General features: G+C 41.5%; 1 protein-coding gene across 1 annotated transcript in view; it reads right to left on the bottom strand.

The window, feature by feature from the left end:
- Positions 1-14,526, bottom strand: part of LOC306784606 (endonuclease V-like) — a gene marked incomplete at its 5' end in the record, with an annotated part of 74,803 nt that extends 60,277 nt beyond the window's left edge. Inside the window, 9 exons of the mRNA XM_079278634.1 lie at positions 3,003-3,131; positions 3,326-3,394; positions 6,263-6,375; positions 7,511-7,550; positions 10,182-10,316; positions 12,837-13,008; positions 13,150-13,161; positions 14,339-14,392; positions 14,471-14,526. Of these exons, the coding sequence (XP_079134760.1) occupies positions 3,003-3,131; positions 3,326-3,394; positions 6,263-6,375; positions 7,511-7,550; positions 10,182-10,316; positions 12,837-13,008; positions 13,150-13,161; positions 14,339-14,392; positions 14,471-14,526 (780 nt within the window). The remainder of the gene's footprint in view (positions 1-3,002; positions 3,132-3,325; positions 3,395-6,262; positions 6,376-7,510; positions 7,551-10,181; positions 10,317-12,836; positions 13,009-13,149; positions 13,162-14,338; positions 14,393-14,470) is intronic.
- Positions 14,527-15,526: the final 1,000 nt, after the last annotated feature.

The raw sequence follows: 15,526 nt of genomic DNA, 5'->3' as shown, positions 1-15,526 counted from the left end.
ATAAAGTCAGTACAAAGGTTTCATTTTGTTGTACAGTCAGACTTCTTGATTGAACTTTGTAGCAATAACCATTACCTTCCTAAAATGTAATACTGCAATAATTGTAAATTGATTGAATAGTAAATTGAATACCATTGCGTTATGGACTACTGGTGAAACAAACAAAAACAGCTATATTTTCAGAAAATAACTGGATCAATCTGTGTATGCTACCAGTATCATTATTTCTCCTTGCAGAATGAGTTGTGCGATTTCTACTTTCGTCAACATAAATGCCATGTGTGCTACATATCCCACTCCTCAAGAGTTCAGTCAATGCCCTTTTCTGAGCGCTCCTTTGTGCGTGTCGGCGGTGAACTACGATTAGATGAAAACCACAACACGATGTCTGCAGACGCTGGCAACATTTAGCTTCGGAGTCCAACCAAGTGCATGTCCATGAATATATGTGCAGACATTAATTTCATACATTTGCTTATTCGATATGTGAATGCACTCGAGTGTTTGCATGCGTTCTTTTAGCGGGTCATTACATGCATATGTGCACTTTTTTGCCTTCAATCTGCCATTATGAGTGTTTGGACAGAGGGGCTGACCGCTGCAGTTTATCTTCAAACTTCACAAAGAAAACCGTTGTGTAATTCAGACAGTCTTCCTGTCAGATTGACAGCTTTTGATTTTTTTTCTCAACAAGTTGCAACTGAAGTTTCTCCGACCTGAGGGACCTGAATCTTGCTCTGCCCACGAAAGAAAGCCGTAAACTCAGAGTTCAGCTCCGGACATGACACTCACCAGCTCTTGATCTGTGATGTGTTTTTTCTGTTACGTCAGCAGTAAAGAGAATAGAAAATATGTGCGGGAGGCAGAGAAAGCAGGGCAAAAGTGGGAGATGGAGAGAGAGAAAAGAGAATGTGTAAGTCAGGGAGAGAAAGGAAAACAGTTGGATGAAGAGAGAAATAAAGAGAGAGGTGCCAGTGATTGGACAGAGGAAGGTGAGAGTGTCCCTTGTTCTCTCTGATGTCCACATTCAGTCCCTGTTGCTGCCGGAGCCGCCTGCTCCTCCTCCACCACCTAAACACATGACACTTAGATCTCTCACACACACACACACACACACACACACACACACACACACACACACACACACACACACACACACACACACACACACACACACACACACACACACACACACACACACACACACACACACACACACACACACACACACACACACACACACACACACACACACACACACTAGCCGCTGCTACTCCCCTGGCGAAAAACTGATTTTGAGATGCGTGTGTGTGTGGTGTGATTGGTTTTCTGTGCCATGGAAGTAAAAGCACAGTGAACAGCAGAAGCACAGCACAGCCTAGTGGCAGCAAGACAGAGAGCCTGAAGCAGGACGAGAGATCAGTTCAAATCTCATAAATGACTTTAAATTATTGCATTTTTGAGAGAAAACTTTTAGGCTTTTTGGAAACAAAAATAATGCTGTTAAAAAGATTAATTTGACATTGCTCATGAAACCAGTAAAGCCAACGCTGATTTTGTGTACCCACTTCATTGTTGAGGGTGCACTACACAGTAGATGGCATATATGTGTAAAGTGACACTAAAACATTTATAGTGAGGTTGAATTAAATTCAGTTCATTGTATCGTCTTGCTGACTAAAACAGAAAGAAAGGAAGAAAAATCAACAAAAAAAACAATGTCTGATAAATTGCCTCAAGTGATGTAATTTGGGTCAGCATCAGTGGGGTCTTTGTCAGGGGTCGTGTCGAGATGGTATCCCTCGATTTGAAACTCGCGGAAGATAGTTGAGGTTAGGCATTGACCTGATGGTTAATGTTAGGATCGGTCATCACAAGCAATGCAAATCTTTGGTGACCATCTCAACAGGACGGTTGGGGCTGAAGACTAAGGTTTGTAAAGGAAGAAAAACTGGCAATGTTGAGTTATAAAGTGAGTTCATCAGACCCTTGTAGCCCGCTCCTCGTCTGCTTGAGGCTCAAGGCCACATTAGCAACTACTAGCATAACACACCAGAATCTCTACAAAGCACTGGTGGCAGTGGAGTTGCATTGTGGGTAATGCAGGCGTGTGAAGGTAATTGGCTGCGTGCTTACCATCACTGTCCTGCTGAAACATGAATCATTCCACCAGAACAATGTGTCTGTTATCTCTTCTCCAACGTTTGGCTTAGAGATACATGCAGAACAATAATAAACGGCACATACACTGTATATAAGTGAAACCCTTGTCTTTACTAGCCGACATTCTCTTGAACAAAATAAGCGTATACATGTGAAAATGAAATATGTGACAAACAAGATGCTCTCGGTAAGTGAGCAAAGCATTATGAGTATAAGTATTTCAGAGTATCTTAATATCGTACCATCACTTCCAACCAATACCGTTACCCACAGCGACCTGTTGTCAGTGGAAAACATATTTTTAGGATAATAACAGTATTGCCAATATGCTGCAAGACAGAAAAAAAGGATTACCTGCCTTAGAGCTAAAAAAAACTCTTCACTCTCACACTGTAGGTTTGTAGGACCCGTCCCTGACAATTAGCACCGTATTATTGTCTGAAACAGGGTTTTCCACATTGCTAAATCAGAGCATCCCTATTTTGGCTGCATACATTGTTCCCTGTCACTTTACAAGTCTCCCAGGCCTTGCTGCTTAAACACACAGCATGATGCTCAAACACGTCCCTGCTTCACAGCAGGACGTTGTTACACAAGTGATGAGCACTGCTTGCTCTGCTTCACAGCTTCCATCTGATCACTAAATCTTTCGCTTCTTGCTCTGCCTTTTCTACATGACAGGCTCTAATGTAGCCGCTCTGCCACACTGTATTGGTGAACTCACTGTTGACAGGCAGTGTGCGTGTGTGTGTGTGTGTGTGTGTGTGTGTGTGTGTGTGTGTGTGTGTGTGTGTGTGTGTGTGTGTGTGTGTGTGTGTGGGTGGGTGGTCCGCGCATACCTGTCTGATGGGCTCTGGGACCCGGTAGCGGCAGCAGGAGTGTGTGAGGCGTACAGCTGTGTCCACACTGATCTTGTGTCCGACGGACACGTACACCGGCTTGGAGCTCTTGTCGGAGCTCCGCAATGCCTGGACACAAAAAGAAACGGCTCTCGTTACTTGAACCACATTTCTCCCTCCCTCTTATTGTGATCGGCATATACATTTTGTTGAGTTTGACTTTCAGTCGGGTGGGTGCTCTTTGAAGTCAGCAGCAACAAAACAACATCTTTGTTAAAAGTATATGTTTCTATTTTGTTGTGCATGTCTGTCCTTTGCCGCACCTTTCCAAGCACTTTGCCTGAGGCGGCTGTGAGTGGGAAGCTGTCTCCTCCTTTCTGCAGAGCAGCTATCTGCGGAGGCAAAGACACACAAATCAAAGTAAAAAAAAGGATGAACGGCAACACAAATAGCAGCAAACTGAAACAAACGATTAACCTGCTGTGGAGGCTTCTCGCTCTCCTCTTGTTCTCTTGTTGCACAGGGCCTCCGATCCCAGTTGGGATGAGGCCAACTGTGAGTGTGAGTGAGTGAGTGAGTGAGTGAGTGGTTTGGCTCCTATGAAGCAAGAGGGCTGGAGCCAGAATAGCAGAAGTCAGAAAGACCGAGCAAGTCATCAATAACACACTAGTTTGAGTTACAGCCAAGCCATCAGTGAGTGAGTGAGAGACAGAGAAGGAGGGAAAAAAGAAATTCAAACCAAAATTGTAATGTTCAAATGTAAATACATAAGGAATCCTACTGGGAAGCTACAGACCGGTATAAAAACCCAACATATATTTTTAATAATTACGGACCTGCCCTTTATCTCATCTCCCTCTCAGAAAGAAACCATACAAGTATAATTCCAAAAGTGCTGAACTGCTGTTTCTTAAAATGAGACAAGAATGAGAAGAATCTGTGTTTAATAGGTCATTGCGTGTACCGGTATTTGTACAACCACACAATGAGTGTTGTATCTTCACATTTATAGCTTCTGTGCTCTGGCATCTGATGAAGACACACACACACACACGCCTTTGCTCTTGAGGCTTGAACTTAATGACAGAAACTGAGAGAAATGTCTCTCTGTAACCTTCAGAAACACTTAGACCACAGGTTTTTTTGAAAACTTGCAGAGTTGTCGGAAACTCTTTCTGAGATATAATTGAGCATGGCAGCATATTGCTCGTCGGTGGTACGTGGCAGCGTGCGTGTAGATCCGGTAATAGCTAATCTTATTTCTTACCAGCTAATTTTCTGAAATTTGGTAACATGGCTTGTGTTTCAGTTTACTTCACAGTTAATTTCCTACTAAGCCCTCAAACACCAACGGCAGTGTTGACCTGAGGCGTCGCAATCCTGTGCCGTGTCTGTAGCCAAATTAGACAGAGCCCCAGAGAGTTACAATTACATCAATATGGACGGCAAACTGATCCAAAGCCGATAGCTTGAGCCCAAAGATGCATCATAGTCGTGTACTGTCAGAGCAACCCGATACCTATGAACATGTACCGAGCCACTGGGATCAGCATCAGCAGATACGTGTGACTGCATCCTCGGCAGGGACCGTGTTCTGCAGAGACAAAGATCAGATTCTACCCTGCAGCAGAGACGATCCAACATTTTTTGACGCCAAAGCCACTAACAGTAATTGAGGGAGATGGATACACTCCGACAGAGGATTGAATTAGTATGTTACACTACTACATGAAGACCGCTGGGGATATAAGCAGAGAGTCTCTTTGCCTGCTAATGGAGTTAGCACTGGATGAGCTGATTGCAAGAGCCTGCCATGCTGGTTCCCTTAGAAACTTTTCAACAGCACTTGTCATTCGCAAGTCCAAGAAATGCCCATCACTGCTCTTCTACACATCAACATCATGTACAAAGAATTTGCATATTGATATTTTCCAGAGGGAAAGCACTTGGGGTCAATTATCATCACTGTCACCTCAGAGCAAAGACAGAGTTCAAGCTCTTTCTATGAGGAGTTCACACCCTGTGGGTGTTGGTTTGCTTCAGGTTGCTGAAGATCCCATTTAAAACTCTTTTCCAATAGTCTGTGTGTAAAGGCATCTACAGTATGACAAGTCATCTACAGCTAGTCTGGATATGTATTGAAGATCTCAGATATACAGCTCGTTCTATTGTCAAAATTAACAATGTCATTGTTCCTTAGAAAAAGTACGTCACAATTTTACCATGCAGCTTCCAGTTTCAGATTTCCACAATTGCACTTTTGATATCTAGAATGAACATTCTGGATATCTGCAATATAATGCTTACTGGGAAGAACATTTCAGATGTCCAACTGTTAGTCGTCATAATTTTAATACAAAATCTCCAAAACAATAAAAACATTAGAGATATCCATAATGTACTTTTGCATTTCCAAAATACATTGTGACTAGTTAAAATGTCATTACAGATATGTACAATATGAATATCTGCAACTGCAGATATCTGTTCTGGATATCCAAAAAGATAATAATGTGCCAGAATGGCTCACATCAGTTTTGACAAGTAAAAATGGGATTGTGGATATCTGAAATGTTCAAAATAATGTTAAAAAAGGCCACTCAGTCTTTTATCCTCTTACTTTAGACCAGCCAGACTTCTGCTCATATGGCTGATTTAATTTTGACTTGTTTTTATTCTTTCCACAACAGGTCACTGAGGCTGCAGACTGAAACAAAGTGAACATTTGCATATTAATGAGATCCAGTTAGTGCTGTCCCACAGGTATACTTTGACCAATGGGTATGTGTTCCAGCTTGATTTGCATTCAAAAAGTCACAGGCTTCTTTGTGCATTAGCTACACAAGAAGGCCTTGGCTTGTAATAAAAGACACACTGTCAAAACAGCATTACACTAACACGCACGCACTCACAAATAGATGTGCAAGTGTGAGTTCACATGCACATTTAAAAACAAGTGAGGATTTTGTCCTTTGCTTCGTCCCTGACATCTCTTTGCATATTTTGGAAAGCAGTGAGCAACAAACACAGACAGCAGAAAAAAAGAAAAGTGGTTACACTTTGAGAACTTAAATAATTCATTGACCCGTGGTTGGCACCTCTTTTAAAGAAACATTTGTACACGGCAAGAATGAAAACAATATATGAGGTAGCACATCATATTCTCTACATTGATGACCCACAGCACAGAAGGGACAAAAACAAATGAACAACTTTGTCAAGTGTGGAAAAAAAAAACCTGAGTTCAAGTCAAGTCTCACCTGTGACTGGTGCTCTTCATTCTTGTACACACCCTGCACCTGCAGCAGGTTCTTGGCCACGCCCACACACGGCAGCCCCGACAGCACTCCAAGATGACACGCCAGGCCGAACTCTGCAGGGTCCAAACAGGGACAATGTCAAATCAAAGCTCAGAGAAACCAGAGTTACTCTTGAGTCAAGACAGTGGTAGCAGCAGAGTAACTCGGGTTTCAAGAGTGTTGACACCATAGTAATGACTTTGTTACTGCAGAGCCTTTTTTTAAAGAGAGAGACAAGACAGCTCAACTTGAACTCTGAACAAGTGTTTTTAAATGAGCTTAAATGGATCTGAATCTTAATATCTGATTCAAAGTTAGTACAAGGAACTTTGAACTGGTTATGAATCAATTCAGATTCCTCTATATGACCCAGTCTGTATTGCTGGGCCCGCTGGAGGGAAGGAAGGCACAGGAGAACCAGAACTAAGAGTGTCAGACTGTAGCGAAATGAAGAGAGTCAAATGTTTGTCGGGGGGGTCTTTAAAGTTGCACCCCTTAAATACAGAAAGTAGTCAATCAGAATGTACCAAGTATCTGCTGGCTCAGCATGGGGAGGATTGGGATCTTCAGTTCTAGTAGATTGTTTGTTTTATTTCTTTAGAGTACATTCATTTATTGGTGCTTTTGTTTGGTTAATTGCTAAAATATATTTATACTGATATGCTACTTGTCCTCTTTTGTTTCGTATGTAGAGTTTAATTGGTAGTGTTTGTTTCTGTGTCTTCAAATCCCCTTTGTTTAAAAAAGAATGGTCTGATCAGCCAATATATACCATTGTGTTCAGTTAATTAGGTCCATCTCGTCAGGTCAGTTCAGGTCAGGTTGTTCCGTTAATGTTGAGTTAGTAGAGGCTGAGTTAAACTCTCTTTCGTTTACCTCTTTTATGGGCCCAGAACTTTGTTGCTAATTTTATAACTTTAATTTTTGGGGAAATAAAACCCTATTTTTGAAAACCCACTTTTGACTCCTCATGCCTGCCAGCTTGGTCCCACACATGCTAGTACATTCACATCCTACCGTTTGAATGTAATTATGAGCAGCCAAGTGGGGAAAATATGTTCATAATGCAAAAAACACAGAATAATAAGTTCTTCCCATATGCTTACAATACATGAATGCAGCATAACACCTAAATGGAATGCAGTGCTTTTCATGCCATGAAATGTAACATGTTGTAAAAAAAGATCAATATAGAGCAGCTTGACTTACCTCTGTAGTGGAAGAGACCATTCCCATCCACAAACACCACCTGTTGAGAAGGCACAACTGACATGAAGAAAGCTATCGTACAAAACAAAGATGTAGCTGTTTACTGTTCATGTTGCAAAGTTGAAGGCTTATTGTACATTTGCACATTTGATAGGCGACATGTCACAGCAGGAAAAACAGGTGTAATCAATAAGTTTAATCATGGCTGCTGAGACACTTCAGTGGAGCAGAGGCATCGTTAATGTTATTAGATCCACCTGTGCTCTCCTGATATAACAAGGTAAAATGCCTGCTGTGAAACTTTTTTTCTGCCTATCTGCAGTCTGTTGCCCTGCTGCTACCACTGTCTGATACAATGTCAGGAGATGAAAGCCTCTTTCACACATAGCTCCCAGTAAATTACTCGGATAACCTTTGAGGCACCGCCATGTGATTTCCTCTATACTCACACATGCACTACATTCAGAAATATGGCAATGCTGGAACAGAAGGGGCAAGGAAAAAGTTCAGCAGAAGATGGTGATGCATCACTCATGGATGCTAGTTGCCATAAAAGTCAACAGAAGAAGAAGGGACCAGATGTACGTGCACTGGATAACTCGCTCCGAAGCCTCACTGTTCAATATTGAACTACCGTAGTTTGCGAGACAAGTCAAATCGCCTGCGAAAGCATTGGCATAAATGCTTTCATTCAAATTCAAATGCGTCATGAGCGGTGATTTGTTCTACGTGGAAGTGTCGTTCGTCGGACATAACCCTGAAGTACGAGCATTTTCCGTTAAATGTTACGAGATCTTGAGGTGGGGAATCGGTGGTACAGATTCCCCTGACTATCGAGCCCCGCTCCTACTCACACATGACCCCCTGTTCCCGGAGCAGGTCGGGGACAGAGACTGCATATGTGAAAGGGACAATAGAGTGTGAGATAGCCGAGCATCTTTACACTGACTTTCAAAAGTTACAGTTAGTAAGAGACAAGCTCCTCACACTGATGCTCTAACTCTTCCAGCCCCACGACTCCGATGAATTGTTGAAGCCAAAGGTGACTCTGACTTATTTCAGCTGTGAATCATAAGTCACTGGGAAAAACATCACTTCAAAGGTGGCAGATAAACGGAGCAGTGACTGCATCTGTCCAGGGCTAAATGTCAGAACAAATAGAACTGTGTGTGTGTGTGTGTGTGTGTGTGTGTGTGTGTGTGTGTGTGTGTGTGTGTGTGTGTATGTTGTTTCTGCACACCTCTGTGCATGGTGACAGACAGACAGAGTGGGAGGCGCGTGGGCTGCGACAAATGGAAGTGAGTGGGTGAGGATGAATTAGAGGCGACTTTTGGAGAGACAGGGAGAGAGGGAGAACAGAGGAGCTTTGTCACAGGAGGTGCAATTCATTCAGTGTGTTTTAATGTGCATGAAGTAATGGAAGGTTTGCACTATTTAAATAGTGTCAGTGTCTCGTTCAAACCCGCTTTTAGAAGTCTGTGATTTTCATATACTCATCTCTTCAGTTCATCCTGGAGACCTCAAAAATGAATGACAAAAATTCCATGTGTACGATGAGATTACAGCTAGCACATCATCACTAATACTGATTCTAATGTGTGAGCATGTTAGCATGCTGGCTTTATCATTACAATCAAAGCACACCTGAGGCGAGCGCAGTACAACTACAGGTGAGCCTGACAAGCTGAGACTGAGATTTATGGCCACTGTTCATTGAGGACGAACCTTCTTGATACACGGTAGCGTCCCTGGTGCCACGATTAATTGTTCAACATTTTGGGAAATAGCTTAGCATAAATACTGGAGGCAAGGGGAAACAGCTAACCTGACTTTGTCCAAAGTGGCAAACATGTGCCTCCCAACAGTGCTAAAGCTGCCTGAATCATTTGCATTTGTATAATGTTTGTTTTTCAATAAAAATAAGTATTATTATTTTTGGGGGAGTTGCTGTAACTATGTCGCAGGTTGCCAGATACAGTAAACACACATGTTTATGTTTCCGTTCGGGTGAAACCACTGATGTACAACGTGTTGATTATCATCTCACTCAGAAAGAAAGCTTGCATGCATCCTGCTTGAAATGTTTTGAACTAGCCAAACTTGAAACCAAATCACATGTGACTTTCAGAAGCTGGTTGAATGCAAGCAAAACGTAAGAATGAAAAATGAAAGATCAAAGATGACGAAAAAGGGATTGACTTACATCAAAATTTTGAACTTTGAATATCAATATCGAACTTCGAAAGTCGAGTTTGAATATCTATGTTTTTCTGCAAGTGGAAAAGTGAGCAACGCCTTTCACATATTCTTCAACACACAAGTGTGACATTGAAGACCCAAATAAAGTCTCACACGTCTAACCTCAAAATGTTAAAAAAACATCATGTGAGGTACTCCTCTAGCACCACGATGAAGAAAATCCGAAGCGTGCTCTTTCACTTGAGGCAAAATGTCCTAACTACAGTTATAACAAGAAGAAGAAAGACAACTGCTGCACCCATCCACAGCAGTGAGTTGTGTTGCTTCTGTGCTGGTACTTCTGTCTGTTTCACCAAACTGGGGCCATGTAACTGAGGTCTATGTAAGTACCTCATACAACCCTACCTCTAAAGATCCAAACTATCCCTTAATCATCTATGGCTCACATTAGTGTGTTTGTGCAGAAGCAAACCTGAGGCAGACGTTTGGGCTGGTTCCTCTCAAGCCTCTGCAGAGCTTCCAGAAGGAAGGGGGTTTCTCTAAAGGCCAGGAAGCCAGCTATGTAGGGGGCCGTCAGGGTCACCATCTGACTGTCTTCATAGAGCACCTGGGAAAAGATGAAACAGCGGTTAATATATCTCAGTACACCGACCCCATACTTACCTGCTTGCTCACTGACACACGCCCATAATAACAGTGTCAATTCAGTGTAATAACAGCACTGGGTTTGGATGCATCTTTTGGCCTGAATGCAGCTCAGAAGATGACACTGTCAGGATCATAGGGTCATGCTTTGGACAAAGGCATCCACCCCAGTGTGTATTTAACAGTGAGTCCACAGATGCACAAACAAGCTGTGTTAGATCATCACTACCATCCCCCATCTGGCACAAAATGAAACATCTGTTACTTCTTGTGATTTATGGCTGTGAACATGTTCTGAGCATCAGACAAGTTATTGGATTTAAGTAGCCTGCTGTGTTCAGAAGTGAACACCGTTACAAATTAAGGTTATACAGCTTTCAAATGATATTATCTGAGAAGACATTACAGCGAACATATCCACTCTGTAAGTCTCATGTTCAGAGACACAATGTGCCTCAGTGTTAGATGCTGCAACATCAGTCAAGGCCTACAAGCAACGGCTACAAAATAAAATATGCAAAAGCTCGACACAAGGACGTTTTCAGAAAAGACTTAGCTATCAGAAATGTCAACTAGCATTCTGGATCTCAACAACGTACAGTGACAAATGTCATTAATTATAAAGGGTTATATAATGAGAAGGGGTCAGCAGCCCATGTTAGTGCACAGATAAATGCCAGTGAGGAGGAATGCTTGTGAAAGGCTTTCAGAAAAGACAAGAATGAAATGAAAATTAGAACTGCCAAATTCACTTCAACAACAGCGCTTGTAACAAGACTGGACCTTGAGCTGTGCTGTATACTAAACCTCAGCTCTCAGGTGTATTAATATTGCTTTTTATGCTTGGCAAGTCTACTTTCGGGAAATGGATTTGGATGAGATTAGACATCCACAAACTTTTGGGGTTAAGAATGTTAAAATTCATCACATCCATGAGAAGAGGCGCATGTAAAAATGATTTGAAGGCTGTTTTACAAGGTGAATCAATAATATTCAAAGGCCAAAGAGTTTGGATGTTTGTATTAAGAAATAAGCACTTTTCACAGGTACCGGTCGTTCGCAATTCCTTCATGATATTGTCGGGTCCATGTACGATTAGAATGCGTTTGGCATTTCTATAGCAGAGTATTACAACCACATTTGTCTTGATTCCGTATTTTTTGATCTTTGTGTTCTCCTCGTACAATGACCCAAATACAGAGACAATTACTTAAATAATGTAAATATAGGTTACATTGGACGTATTCTCTCATATCCCATGTGCTCTTACTGTTTTCCAGGTTTTCCAGGATACGTGGGAACACTGTTTAACTTATTTCATAATTTAGCAAAGATTTTTGCATCGTGGCTACGAGTTTGCAATTATTTTCATTTACAGTTGTGTTTACTGCAACACTGTTACACTTTAAACTGCTATGATCCATACTTTTATATCAACAATAGATGAAACAGCACAACGACAACTTTAGCGTCGAGCTAGTGAACATAGTGGAGCATTTAGCAGATTAGGTGCTAAAAACACTGCTGGCCATAAACACTACAATTAATACAGGTTTCAATATGTGTTAAATACAAGCTATTATGAGCCAATTTCAACCACACAATTGCCTGATCTTCCTCAGCAGATGAAGTTTACTCAGTTGTCGTGAAGATGAGTCAGTTGTCCCCTCATAAGCAGCAATAAGTGCGGACCTAAGCCCTTGGTTTGTTTGTAGTATAGTTAGCTGCTGATTCTCGGCCCAAAAAGTAACCTTCTGTTTCAAAGGTCAAGAAACTCGATTTTGAACTTTTAGTTTTAATTTTTAGTGATCTTCCAGTTTAACTGTAATACAATCTCATGGCTACATGCAGGTCAAGTATCTATAAATTCACATACCGCACTATATGTAATGTAAGGTACATCTGGCCAATGAGGACATTTTCAGCCTTAAAAGATGGGATGTCTTTTAAGGTTACATGCAGAAAAGTAAAATCAAAAGCAGGATGAGTGGACAGGTTAAAGCCTGAACAGGATCTGTTTTGGTAGAACAAAGTTCCTGATCAGACGGCTGTAGACAGAAAGTAATAAGATAAATGATCTAAGGTGATCAAATCACATCAGCTGCTGCCAAAACTAATCAGACAGCAATCGTGGCAGTACAGTATAAGTCATGTGATGAAGTGTCTTCCTCGTGCAGTCACGATACGTAAGTGAGAAGTGATGAAGCCTTGCATTCCCAAAATAAAGTTAGCAAGGCTACTTTTAAGGGCAAATACGATTTTCTGACAGTTTTACATCATGACATATTTTTATTATAGCTTTCTTGTGAAAATGTGACTTCATCTGACAAACACAGGTTCAGTTGTGGAGATGTTGGGCCACTGTGCAACCAGACTGAGCAAATGCATTCTGTTCCCAGTTGTCGCCACTAGAGGCCGACAAAGCTCATCGAATCCTCCATCTGAAAGTACGGTACTTGGTACAGTCGGGGGAACGTCTCACCTCCAGGTCGGGGTAGCTGAGCACCACGAGTTGGGCGCAGGCGTTGATGTCATCCCCTTTAATAAAAGACAGGTCCACTCCTCCGACTCTCTCCAGGCCCGAGAAGTCTGGACTTCGCTGCCAGTCCTCAGTGTCCTCCTCCATCACCTGCAGTCTGAGACGAGCCTGCTCGCTGCACAGAGGACAGACTAGTAACAATCCAGTATTTACAATAATGAGTAGTTGAGAAACTTATTCGAGTTTACATTCTACGATTACACATAGGCGTTTAGGCCGGCTGTGATATTTCTTTCTCTACACCAGAATAACATACCTGGTACCACACCTGGTACCACAATGAGGAGGAGTAAGATTTGATGAAAGAATAAATACGTTTTGTGATTTTGCTGAATACTCAGGAAATGTTAGAGTTTGGTTGCTGGTGTCTTAAGAAGGCAATTAATCGTTTAGTCTATAAAATGTCAGGAAAAAAAGTGAGAAATGTTCATTACAATTGAAATAAATAGCTTGTTTTATCCAAACAACAGAATACAGTTAAATGTATTCAATTTACTGTAATACATGGCAAAGATTTAAAGGGCCTTGCTGCTTTTAAAAAAACTGAAAGATTGATTGATTGTTAAAATAACTGCCTGCAGATTAATTTTCTGCCAACCAACGACAAGAAGAATAGACTAAAGGTTTCAGCTCTGGTTTATTCCCCTGAGGCCTCTTGACCCTTTATTTTGTTCTGCCTAGAAGACACAACAAATGTCTTGTTTTGTCAAACTAACAATCCAAAACCGAATGACATTCAATTTATAATTATATAAAACGTAAAGGAGCAAAGCTGGAACCAGGGAATGTTTGGTGTTTTTGCATGACTACTTGCATCTAAACTTGTCTTCATATTCCCTAATTTGTACAATGTCATCTGCACAGAACTTCTGCTCCTCTATTCTGAGACCAGGGACTGTGGACTACAATGTGAAGGTGGTGGTCAAGATTGTAATTGGTTTATGACAACCCATGGCCGACTTCTCTACCCAGGGCTTTGCATACCACCACACTGTCCTCAGCTGGACTTTTACAGCTCCACACACGCACGCACGCACGCACGCGCGCGCGCACACACACACACACACACACACACACATCCCAGATGGAGGTGGCAGGCGGCATAAGGACATACTATGGAATCATGGCGTTATCACTGGCCTTGTCATTACAAACTCACAAATCAATGGCTGCTGGGGACTGATGGTACAACTCCAGAGCTGCTGGCAGAAGAGTTACAACAACACAGGGACCCAGACAAGTGCAGCAACATCTGTAAGCACCTTATGGAGCACTTTGTTTTTGTTTTTTTGTTTTAGCAAGCTAATACTTCGAGTCAGCCAATGATAACAAGTGGCTACACTGTTTGGAGATAAGTTCCAGTGATATAAGTTGTACATGTATGTGAGATAGTGTAGGCTACTGTATAAAGTCCAGGTGTGTAAACGAAAGAACAGCACTCTCACCTCTCCCATTGGTTGACCAGATCTTCTCCAGCAGGAGCGAACATCTGTATCAGTCTGGTGAAGAGGACACAATCAGGTGAGGGGGAACAAATATTTTTAATAAGTAAAGAAAATTAACTAACAGTAGCAAACGTGAGCACCAGCACTCGTGCCGTGTCCCTTGTTTTGCTTCCGCGTACTGTCGTCATTGCGAGGGCGGGGCCTGCGTCTCGCAACAGTGTGGTTCATCCTGCGGGTTCATCCCGCCATCAAGTGGCCAGAATAGTGAATTACACGAACACATCTTTCAATGTTGTCTTGTTCGGATCCATGCACCATCATTTAAAAAAACAATTATCCAAACAGTTACTATGTTAAGTTATTTTCTGGTAATATTAAGCTATGCCAGTTATATTATAAAATAAGATAATCCTTTATTGGTCCCGCAGTGGGGACATTTAGAGGATTACAGCAGCATAGTGGATAGACATAATAAAAAACAGTGTATCAAATAAGTAAATAAGTAATAAACGGTAAAGAATCCTAAATAAGTAAAAAATCCACTATAACTAAAAATATTATATAAACAAACTGAATAATTGTTATATTATGTAATATGTTATATTATCTATATATATATATTATTATATTGATGAAACTACAAAAAAAAGAGTTTACAGAGACTTCAAGTAGCGTACAATGACGCCATGAGAATACTTTTAAAGAGACCGAGATGGAGCAGTGCCAGTGAAATGTTTGTGGCTGCACGAGTCAACACTTTCCAAACTGTTTTAAGAAATTTCATGTACAAATTCATCTGTAGACTGAATGACTCTGTAAATGGGATCATACTTGTTTTAACCAACATAAGGTTTAGTACCACACGCTACCAGTCCCAGCTGTGGCGACATTGGTACAGCTGTCTCTTTGTAAGGCATTGCTAGGCCTATGTATTCACCAGACTGATACAGATGTTCGCTCCTGCTGGAGAAGATCTGGTCAACCAATGGGAGAGGTGAGAGTGCTGTTCTTTCGTTTACACACCTGGACTTTATACAGTAGCCTACACTATCTCACATACATGTACAACTTATATCACTGGAACTTATCTCCAAACAGTGTAGCCACTTGTTATCATTGGCTGACTCGAAGTATTAGCTTGCTAAAACAACTATGTACTTTTATTGTTTGTGTCTGTCTTTTTATGTA

This window comes from Melanostigma gelatinosum, assembly GCF_949748355.1.
Source record: "Melanostigma gelatinosum genome assembly, chromosome: 11".
Classification (NCBI taxonomy): domain Eukaryota; kingdom Metazoa; phylum Chordata; class Actinopteri; order Perciformes; family Zoarcidae; genus Melanostigma; species Melanostigma gelatinosum.
Note: the sequence above shows the minus strand (reverse complement) of the source record. Positions and strands in the feature narration are given on the sequence as shown.